An 11,584-nucleotide genomic window follows, 5' to 3' on the forward strand; every position below is an offset into this window, starting at 1 on the left:
AGGGCAGTGTTTCTCAACTCCAGTCCTCGGGACCCACTGCTCTGCACATTTTGTATGTCTTCCTCATTTAAGGCACCTGATTTTGATCATCAGCTCATTAGTAGAAAGATTCATGAACTGAACTGAGTGTGTCAGACTCAGAAACATACAAAATGTGCAGAGCAGTGGGTCCCGAGGACTGGAGTTGAGAAACACTGGACCAGGGAACCTAATCACAGTAAACAGCACCATGAAAAAGGAGCAATACATCAAAATTCTCAACAACAACATCAGGCAGTCTGCAGAGAAACTTGGCCTTGGGCACCAGTGGACATTTCAGCATGACAACGACCCAAAACACACAGCAAAAGTGCTGAAGAAATGGTTATCAGACGAAAACATTAACGTTTTGCAGTGGCCCAGCCAGAGTCCTGACTTAAATCCAATTAAGAATCTGTGGAGGGAGCTAAAGATCAGGGTGATGGCAAGGAGACCCTCCAACTTGAAAGAGTTGGAGCTCATTGCTAAAGATGAAAGGGCAAAAATACCAGTGGAGACATGCAAAAAGCTGGTCAGCAATTATAGAAAGTGTTTGATTGCTGTAATAGCCAATAAAGGGTTTTCTGTTGATTATTGAGAAGGGTATGAATAATTTTGGACATGCCACTTTTTGTTCAAATGTAAATGAAGGGTTTGTGGGCAGGTCAGAGTGTTCATAGTTTGTGGGCAGGCAAAGATTATGCTAATGGTATAATAGGTAAGTTAAGACTCTTTCTTTTGAGAGACAATGTCTTTATTTATCATGTACTTGTTGATTAACAACATTGAAGGATAGCTACATTACAAACTGAGAAAACAAAAAGATACGTTACAAAAAATAGATTTTTCGAAAACCCTGACTTATGACTTAAGGGCTCAGCTCTCCTGTGCAACTCAGATACATGGACAAGGTCAGAAAGCTGTGTTTTCAAGCATCAAGAGCCCCACCAAGCATCCCTCTGGTCACTCTAAGGATAGTTTTATCAGTGTGCTTTGACATGATTTTGACACCAGTTCTAAAACTCTATCCCGGATGAGAGGGCAACTCCCCATTCCCACACTGAAGAGACTGTCTTCCCATATCTGAAGTCAAATGGACTGCAGCTCTTCTAGCACAGGTTCTCACTCGAACCTTGCAAGAACTTGAAGCAGGAGCGTTTTGATTTCTTGGAAACTTAGGAAGTGGAAAAAAGGCAGAAGAAGAGGAGGAGACGGAAGAGAAGGAGGAGAGAGAGGTGTGGGACCTTCTGTGTGTCAAGTGGAATTCAAGTCTAGGGTGCTGAGCAGGCAGAGTGTTGGGGCACTGCCTCCTTGACGGAACTGATCAGACTCAGCAGACACCAAGCAAGACAGGCACGTAAGACAAAAACCTTCTCCAAATCTGTCCTTCAGTGGCTGTCTTTGTGTTTTTTTCTTTACGTCTCCACTGATTATTCTACTGTCATTATTCTACTTTTATCTAATGTTATATAATAAAATAAATGTAATATACATTTAAATACCTTAAATTCTTAACATCTTATATACTTTATTGTATATCTAAAAGATTGAATTCTAGAAATATAAAAAATAATATAAATATATAATTAAAAAGAACACATTTTATTCTGAGATTTCTTCATTTGCCTGGTTTGTAAGGTACTTGCTTGCATGGGCATGGCTTGACAGTTAGAGTGCCTGGACAGAAATAACCAACTAATTCTGAAGTAGGGTTTTCAGTTGCTTTACTAGGCAATGTATCTTCCGATTATGCTATAAACTTGCACAAATGACCTTAAATGATTGAAACATTCAAGAATTGTTACAATTTGCTATTGGGTATGGTTTAATAAAGATATGGTTTAATATGCAATTATAAGCAATGGCATTTACATGTAAACTGGAAATAAAAAAAAACAAAAAATTACATCATCATTTGTCTATTTTAGTAATGGTCTGGGATGGATGAGGCAAGCCATATGCTAAACCAGCATTTGAGAGATACCAAAATAAGAGTGTGTCCCTGCAGTATTCCTCAGGCCACTGATTTGACAGGCACCAGCATGTGTCAGTAGAGATTTGTCATACGATCCCTTGGTGAGGAGACCTGACTCTTAAATAGTGGACACCTCTCTCTCTGGCTGGCTTTCACAGTCCTGCCACCCCACCACAGAGCACTGACACAGTTTGCACAGATACCCACTTTAGCCAAGGGGTTTTATGACCTCTCGCAAATGTTGGTTCACCTAAAAAAGCTTTCAGTAAGTCAGGGTGCTTTGGACTAAGCTGCCTGTTATACATTAGAAAAGTATTATTCTTTTTTTTTTTTTTTTTTTTTACAAAGTTGTGAAGATAGATGTCTGGATTTAGTGTAAGTGTGAGCTCATTTTCTTCAGAATAATATGAGGGATTTCTTATTTAAAGCTGCATTTGAATAAACTTAAATGTAGAAAATAAACAATTTTCTGATGCATAGCACTGAATCAGTTTTTGATTTTGGATATAATTAATGCATTTGGATTTTGTAACGTATCTGATAGGAGAATTAGTTTCAACTAACCCAGCTAACAATGTTCTACTAAGGCTTGTGTTATGGCGTTTTGATGGATTTATTAAAACATGTGGATAAATGTATCATTGTAAACTAATAGAACATAAAAAGCGCTTAGTTAATTTAAAATCTTGTTACCTAAATTGCCACTTTAATAAAAAGTTATAGAATATCAAAATTGCTTAATAATGCCTTATCTTTTTAAAATAATAGCTGGTGCCTGTTCTTAATAACACTGAGAGAATGTAATAACCATGGTTATTATGAGATGACCTGTGCAAAAATCAAGGTGCACCATGATCACATGTTGCATCATGTTGTTAATGTATGAATCTGGTCAGTTTTCTGTATTTTGTATTTTTCATAATTCTCATGCTGTTTTCTATATTTCCTTGTTCTAAATTTTCTTTCACAGGACTAAGATGGAGTGAGGCACAGTCAGTGAGACAGCTGAAAAAAGCCAACTCTAAAAGTAAACATAACGCTTTGCTTTTTACTGCTGCCAAAAAGAAGGCTGTGTTGATCAGAGGGATCAGAAGGTTCACACTAGTTAGCTACGGTACAGCTTCTTGAAGACAGATTTCAGAACGAGAATGAGATTGTACACTACAAAGTAAGTCAGGACAGATTGTCACTCTCTTCACAAATTGATTCTGAGAAGAATACTGCTCCTTTAATGCTCAGAACCACAATACTGCTTTGAGCTACAATCAAATTTCAAAGTACAGACCGAGTCAAAATTGGAAACAATGGAGCATCTTCCACAGACAAAAGGGAAGGGAGTCTTGATGTTTGTCAAAAGGCGCCAAAGAATGGATGAGCTTTCCGCAGAACAAGAGGAAATGAGACAAAAAATACCAGTGGATGTGGTTTTTGAACCAGAAGGTGAAATTATTAAGCCTCCTCCACAGGAAGAAAGTAGACAAGCACCACAAGATATCTATGTAAGGCAACAACAACAGCATCAAGACATTCAGCCATTTCAGCAACAGATGTTACCACAATCAGCAAATGGTATGAATGGTCTGGATCCATACCAAAGTTCGTCTGTTTCCAGATCCCTTGTCTCCAACAGAACTGCTAAGCCCTTCCTGGGTGGTCATAATCAAGGACAAAATACTTTTTCAACAGTCAGAGGTGTATCAAGTCCAACACCTAAGAAACCTGACAACATATTCAAGGTTCCTGTTCCAGTAAACACAACCCCACAGGTTTGGTCCCCCACATCAGACATCATTGCTTCACGTGATGAACGTATTGCTATACCTGCAATTAAAACAGGGATTCTGCCGGAAATGAAAAGGAGAGGAGCAAACAAGACAGACTCAAAAGAGATGCCCCGGCTTCAGAAAAAAGGTGATCAGAAGACCTTAACAGAGTCAGTTCCAGAAGAGGACTTTCTCAGTCTGGGAGCTGAAGCATGCAATTTTATGCAAGCTCCGACGATCAGGCAGAAAAACCCTCCACCTGTCCTACCCAAACCTGTTATCAACAAAGCTCACCCTCCTTGGTCTGAAGAGGGTCATGTTGTGTCTCAGAGTACCCAGGTGCAGGCAGTACCCCATCAAAACCGACCAAGGCTACAGCCTCCTGGAAAAGCCCGGTCCTCATTGTCATCTCAACCGATACCAAGGCAGGCATCACCTGCTTGGGTTCCATCCCACTCACCAGATCTGCATCAATCAGCCTGGACTCCAGAACCACATCAGGCACATCATACACCTGCTCCTTCCCAGTCTAAAACACCATGGATTAGGTCAAGTGATGGTAACTCCATCACTTCCTGCCCACCCCAACACCTAAGCACATACTTACAGGGATCTAAGGCTCCATCATCTTCTCCTAAAGGGTATACATCAGATGCAGGTGCTTCTGAGGGACTGAACCTTAAAGGAAAAGGAGCTGAACTGTTTGCACGAAGACAGTCCCGTATGGAAAAATTTGTGGTGGACGATGAAACTGTGCAAGCCAGCAAAGCCAGATCCTTGTCGCCCACGCTTTCAATGCCAAGCACCTGGAAATACTCTTCTAATGTCCGTGCCCCACCTCCAGTCTCCTACAATCCTATTTTGTCACCTTTTTATCCCCTCGCAGCGGTTAAACAACCTCCTCCTGCAACTAGTCCAAAGACAAAGTCTAAAGCAAACAAAGAAAAGAAGAATCCACCACTCAAGCATCTAAATGTTTTGGATGTTATGAAACATCAGCCTTACCAGCTGAATTCCTCACTTTTTACCTACAACTCCACTCCAGAGGCCAAAGAAGCAGCTTATGAGCCAACTATAGCGTTCTCCCCCTCCCCAAATAGTTTTCAGTCAGTTAAGAAAAATCCATCTAAAGCCACTGGAGAGGTAAGTGTTACGTACCCCTTTGTTCATCAGTCTACATCAAATGAGGCCACCATTATTCCACAACAGTTACATGGGAAACAACTAGCCATGCATGAAGGCCTTAGAAGCAAAGGCATCTCAAATGCCTCCCTGCCTCCTGGTAGCTCTGGGGGCAATGTGTATGTAGGATCTTCTTTACCCATGAATAATGAATATGCTTCACCACGGTCTGCATTACCAGTGGCTCCAAGACCAAAGTTTTCAGCCAAAAAGTCAAACGCTGGAGGCAAGAAATGGAAACCAGTCATTTTGCAACATTAATTGAGTTAATTAATGTTATGGCATTGTTGTTTTGGCAGATTCAAAAAGTACTGTTTTTGCAGTTTTATTAGTTCAAGTTTTTTATAGTACAATCACCTCAAAAGATCAAAGAAAGTTCCTGATGCCATAACCTTTTTAATGTTTTTTTTTCTATCAATGCACAAGATAAGAATTTCATACATTATATAACAGTTATACAATTTATAGCATACTTTGATTTCATTAGATGTATTTTTTGTTAGTTTCACAATTTTATTGTGATATGTTTCCACGTTAATGGCAGTTACGTTTATTTTTTGTGTTTTGTTTTGTTTTTTTCTTAGAAAAAAAACTTTTAAATATTTTTCCCTTCATGTGTATAGCAGCATAACACATTTACCATATTATGCTGAGTGGTCCTGGATGATAAAAAAATAATTATTTGTCAGCCATATTTTCTAGCCAGTCAAAGCATAAATGAAACAATCTGTGTTAAAAAAAATTAAATGCTATGTTTTGACTAAAGTTTCAGGTTAATATACTAGATCTCATCTTGAGCCTTCTTTGCAATTTTGTCAGACCCCCAAATCAGTTAGTACTGAGGAAAATCTTTCACAGGTTCTGCTGCCACATGGTTTATAGAAATTGTCCTTTTTTTTCTTGCGGATATTTTCTTTTGGATATTTCATGTCAGCCTGAGAATATAATTCAGAATATTTCATTCGTATTATATATTTTGTAAATTAAATAGTTGTAATGCATTTAGCAGACAGATGTTCAGATACAGTGAACAAAAGATGGGTGTACAGAATACTATATTTGTACTAATTCAAATATCATTCTGAACTGTTTCTTCTGTTCTTATTTCCTCTTGTCATTTCGAAACTATTGCACTTCTTGATTCTTCTGTTTAATAAATATTTCCATCAGCTCTGTCTCACTCAATGTGCTCTCTATTTGCTTACCAGTGCTTTCTGTGCTCTCTGTTTGCTTGCCAATTGTACCACATTTTTCTTTCTGGTATTTCCTCCATGTCACTCTACCTGCTTTCTGTCTGGTAAGTCCTGCATAGACCAGTCCATAAAGGCACGATATTTTCCTTCAGAGTAATAAAAATAACCTAACAAATATTACATTTTAATAACACAAAAGTCTTTAAACAAACTTAAGATTTTCTATTCGTATACCAACACTTTTAACAGGTCAAGTCTATATTCTGTCAGATTAATTTAGTTCTTCACAGATTGTTGATATGGGTTGCTTGCAGTGGGTTGGGGGCTGTGTTTTTTTTTAAACTCTGCACATAGCTCAGTTTAAAAATAGCTCTTGCTCCACCATGTTTGAAACACACAAACCCTATTAAGATACCACTTCTGCTCAGCCATCTGATCTTACTGGTCTTACACTATTTAACTAGTCAAATCCTTTTAACCAGAGGTAAGTGCTGAAATAACACCACTCCCAACTCAACCCCAAATTGACTAGAAAAAAATGATCTTTTCATGACAACACTAGAGCAAAATGAGTTCAGAGCTTACCCTATGACTTAACAGCATTTTTTAATTAGGTTCCCCCACCTTCCCAAACTGAGATAATATAAACTTATTAATGCAAAATTGTCTAAAATTTTAATACAAAATTATGTAAAGTCAAACATATGTAAAGTGGTGAATTTGTAAAAGGTGATTACAAAAGGAAATACATAATTAATATATATTTTATGCCATTTTATCAGGCAGACTTTCATGTTTACATACAGTAGAATCAGGAGATTGAAGTGTAATCACTCCGAAAAATGTTTTGACAGTATCTAATTATAACCCAGAATTAGTTCTGTGCCAACCAACCCTGACCTTCCGAACCAAAATTAGCAATGTCTCTAAATAGCATTTACAAACATAGTCCAGAAGAGGGCAATCTAAATGCATGTTATCATTTATTTGTTTAATGTAAAAAAAAGTATTGTAAAAATACAAAAGTGACAGTTTCTTTGTTACATTTTTTTATTTCCTACTATTTACTATGTATAATTGTTTCACTACTGATAAAAGTGTGGATGTCTGTCTTTCTTTCTCTGTGTAGGGATTCAGCAGGAGCCGTTCCTTGTCTTACCCCCAGAGATTGCCCTCTGTGTCTCCCCCTTCCCCTGTGTCCACCCCAGGTGTCCATTCAACACGTCAATCACTAAGCAGGCAATATTCATGGGTGGAACAACCCAAAAAACCACTCTCCTCTGTGGAGGCAGTTTCTCAAAGCCCCTTCAGTCCTGTTGAGTCCAAAATTTCCGTAACTCATAGAAAATCACTACCAGAAACACCAGCAGAATGGAAGCAAAGAGTTTTCCATGAGTCTGTTTGTGGCCCACAGGAGAGCGGGCCTGTAATAGCTGTTACATCCACTACCAACAACTTTTCTTCAGTGCCAAAAGAACCAATTGTATTTGGGCCGCCTTTCCGTCCTGCACAGCCTCTGGTGACCAGCAAAAGGTATAGCAGGGGTGGTTCTCTGCCCAGAAATTTCACACTTCAAACTAACTATCCACATAGAGTCAGTTGGAAACTGTAAATACAAATTTTGAGTGATCAAATTAAATCATAGTATATATTTCATTGTATATTTAATATATATATATATATATATATATATATATATATATATATATATATATATATATATATATATATATTAGGGGTGGGCATAGATAAATTTTTTTAATCTAGATTAATCTAGATTAAATCTTGGAATTAATCTAGATTAATCTAGATTAAAATGGCTAATTTGAATTCTGCTGAAGGCATTCAGAATATGTGTGCTACCCAAATAATGACTAAAAGTAAGTCTTCGAGAACGGGCCAGGTGAAGCATTAGAACAGGCGCTCATCTCCTGTTTCCAAAATGCATCACAAACTGCTTGACAATTGCATTTACAACATAATTACCTATACAAACTTGTGTAACCAAGTACTTCTGCGCAAAAGGCTGCACGACGTGCGCGTAGCCGTTAAATACACAGACGCGCAGGGGCATGGATAGCCTATCTGCGTGCATAGTCTTCCATTAAACTGCGTTGCTTTTAGAAGCGTCAATTCAGTTGTTGCATATAGTTTAATGTCTTTATTTCGGGATTATCAAAGTTAATCATAACTCACGTGCCCCAGTAAAAAGGGTCTAGCAACGCACCTGCCCTGAAGCGGCTTCATAACTGCATCCAAGTTTGCACGTCTCATTTGATGTGGTAATTTCACAGAAGTTGAAGACTAGGTATACATCCGCGCTAAAATATCAAGGTGAAAGTCATCATATCTTGCGTAGTTTAGACCCAGCTCCCAACTCAACTTTGAAAATAGATTAACGGCGATATTTTTTTTATCGCCCGATAAGAGTCTCACGTTAACGCAGCACGTTAACGCCGATAACGGCCCACCACTAATATATATATATATATATATATAAAAATGGGGCCATTGAACATAAACCTCACCAAAAGTCACAACAATTCATTTTACAATCAAGTCTGTCCAAGAAAGTTAAAGGAATAATTCACCCTTAAAATGAAAAATCTTTTATTTTTCCACTCCAGTTGCTGTTAAGAAACCAAAAATCACCTAACATTTTGAATGTCAAAAGACACCAGATTGAACAAAAATAGCACTTTGGAGAGCATTACTTGCATAGACATTTAAATCCTAGACTAAGTATATACAAGTCATATCCCTTCATTTTTTCACAACATTTTTTGTTATGTTGCTGCCTTATATTAAACTGCTTTAAATGACTTTTTCCCACATCAGTCTACACTCCATACACCATAATGGCAAAGCAAAAAATAGGTTTTTAACATCTTTGCAAATTGATTAAAAATAAAAAAGAAACTCAGATGGTTCCATTGCACAAGTATTCATCTGGGACAGTTGAAAGTTAACTCAGGGGCATTCATGTTACTTGTAGATGTTACTACACTTTGTGTGAAGTTAACCTGTGGCGAATTCAATTGAATGGGTATGATTTGGAAAGGCACACACAGCTTTGAAAAAGGTTTAACAGCTGAAAATACATATCAGAGAAAAAAAAAAAATGCCTGTAGAGCTCAGAGACAAGATTGCATCAAGCCACACATCTGGGGAAGACTTCTGAAAAAAAAATCTACTGCACTGAAGGTTCACAAAGGCATTTAGTCTTCTTTGCCCTTAATGGAAGAAGTTTGAAACAACCATGACTCTTCCTAGAGCTGAGCAATTGATGGAGAAAGGCCTTGGGTAGAGTGGTGACCAAGAACCTGATGGTCACTCTAGTTGAGCTCCATGATCATATATGCAGACGAGGGAAACTTACAGAAGGCTTTATGGCTTTATGGTGGTATTGCAGGACTCAATTTTCTCCTCAGTGAAGACACTTGAAAACACACTTGGAACTTGCAAAAAAAGCATATTCAGAAGGATATTCAGACCGTGAGAAACAAGATTCTCTTGTCTGACGAAACTCAATTCCAAGTGTCATGTCTAAAGGAAACCAGGCACTGCTCATCACCTGCAGAGAACCATCCCAAAATTAAAGTGGGCAGGTAGCAGCCTAATGCTGTGGGGCTGTTTTTCAGTGACAGGGACTGAGGGATACGTCAGAGTAGAAGAAAAGCTCAGTGCACCAAAATGTAGTGAAACTGAAAATGTTTCCCAGACCCCATTCAAGGTAACAGAGCTTGAGCGGTGAAGAGTTGAGATGAAGAATGGCAGATAATAGCCAAATGTTGATGCGGAAATCTTATTGCATCATACCCAAAAAGACTTGAGGCTGTAAAGGTGCTTCAGCGAAGTACTGAGTTGAGGATATGAATACTTATGCAATGTACTTATTTCAGTTATTTTATTTTTAAAATGTATAAAGTTGTGACAATTTTGTTTTTGCTTTGTCATTATGGTGCATGAAGTGTAGACTGATGTGGGAAAAAAAACGTAATTTAAACATAAGGCAGCAACATAACAAAATGCGGAAAAAAATGAGTATGAATACTTTCGCAAGGCACTGTAAATGCAGAGACAGTGTATACTCAGAAAAATCTTGATTAGTTGGGTGTGACATGAAATTCACAGTAGTGAAAATAAAAATTGGACTGTGCAGACTTTTTAGTGAAAAAATAAGATTAGAGCTCAGTGGTGCATACATTATGTCACCATTTTACATTATTATATAGTCCTAACAGTCTAGCATTTAAAATAAATTGGATTATGTTAATATAATCTAATATTACTGAACAACCTTATTAAATTTAAATTACCCTGAGGCCCCCTAGTGGGCCTTCGGCCCTTTGTTAAGAACTGCTGATTATTTGTAAAAACAACAAAAAAAAAAAAAAAAAAAAAAAAAAAAAACGCTCATTATACATTCATACTTATATTATGTTATATTATATGATGATTATATTATTCATACAGCATTGTTATAATCATTACACAATACATCTTTTACACTAATAAGCACAAAATCAAGTGTCAAGTGAAAGTTTTTTTTTCTTTTATCAGTGGAGTATTAGCTTAGATTTAGTTTTATTTGTATAACCTTGCACAGTTTTTAGTAAATTAATTTAGTTGTGTAGTATGCAACAGTGATTAAACTACTGATGTAATTTAGATCACCCATTAAAAACACGGCAGTTAAGGTCAAGCCTCCTGAACAGCTTTTTAAAATATTTAAATAAATCATCATGATTTTTAAATATGTTGAAAGTGATAGAAGTGAGATCTTTTGATTATGTTTTTATCTCTGACAGTGTGTGCGATTAACTTAAATGTTCAAAGTTATGTTTCTGGATTATTTTGAAGAATACTGAAAGTGTTTGATTGTACAGATCTTCATGATGGATGGACTCACGCTTTATAGTTCATAGTAAAACTGCATTACTGTTTGTAGTGTTCACAGTCACACACACACAATATTTTAATGTTCAGTGTATAATTTGTTATGTCAAAATAAAATATTTAATTTTCATCATGTTTTACATGTTAAATTTCTCTACTGTGTACATCAATGTGTGAATCAATAACTTTTTTTCTAATAGCCTACTAACTCGAGAAACAGCACAGAATATCTGAATGAACCTCTGCAACTTTATACTTTTAAATATACACATTGTTTTAGTTTTAAAAAGCCTGACAATACTTTTGAAATCCAGATTTACCAACAACAATTTGAATTCTTATCTATCATAACATGTATTGAGCTGTACCATTAAGAGTTTTATTAAAGCACGATGACCAGAAATGCTGTTACTGTTACTATTACTATTTACCAATGTTTACTACTACCATTTGATACTTTCTACAAATAATAAAACTGCAAAATAGATTATTTTGATTTTCTTTTAGAGACAACTATCAAAGTGCTGAGTCCTATAGAATGTTTTGTTATGTAA

The 11,584-nt window shown here is 36.8% G+C and overlaps 1 protein-coding gene across 2 annotated transcripts; it reads left to right on the forward strand.

Annotated features, from left to right (window-relative positions):
- Positions 1 to 1,221: 1,221 nt before the first annotated feature.
- Positions 1,222 to 11,160, forward strand: synpo2b (synaptopodin 2b). 2 transcript variants are annotated; one of them, XM_073842949.1, is made up of 3 exons: positions 1,222 to 1,371; positions 2,964 to 4,899; positions 7,261 to 11,160. In XM_073842949.1, the coding sequence occupies exons 2-3, from the start codon at positions 3,298 to 3,300 to the stop codon at positions 7,741 to 7,743; spliced, it is 2,085 nt and encodes a 694-aa protein (XP_073699050.1). In that variant the 5' UTR covers positions 1,222 to 1,371; positions 2,964 to 3,297; the 3' UTR covers positions 7,744 to 11,160. The 2 variants fall into 2 exon arrangements, with proteins under 2 accessions (XP_073699050.1, XP_073699049.1); XM_073842948.1 differs by having other exon boundaries at positions 1,240 to 1,375.
- Positions 11,161 to 11,584: the final 424 nt, after the last annotated feature.

The sequence above is a fragment of the Garra rufa genome, chromosome 6 (assembly GCF_049309525.1).
Source record: "Garra rufa chromosome 6, GarRuf1.0, whole genome shotgun sequence".
Lineage (NCBI taxonomy): Eukaryota > Metazoa > Chordata > Actinopteri > Cypriniformes > Cyprinidae > Garra > Garra rufa.

Coding starts and splice junctions, on each gene's coding strand:
- synpo2b (XM_073842949.1), top strand. CDS start 3,298: ATGGAGCATCTTCCACAGACAAAAGGGAAGGGAGTCTTGATGTTTGTC. Junction 4,900..7,260: donor CATCTAAAGCCACTGGAGAG/GTAAGTGTTACG, acceptor TTCTCTGTGTAG/GGATTCAGCAGGAGCCGTTC.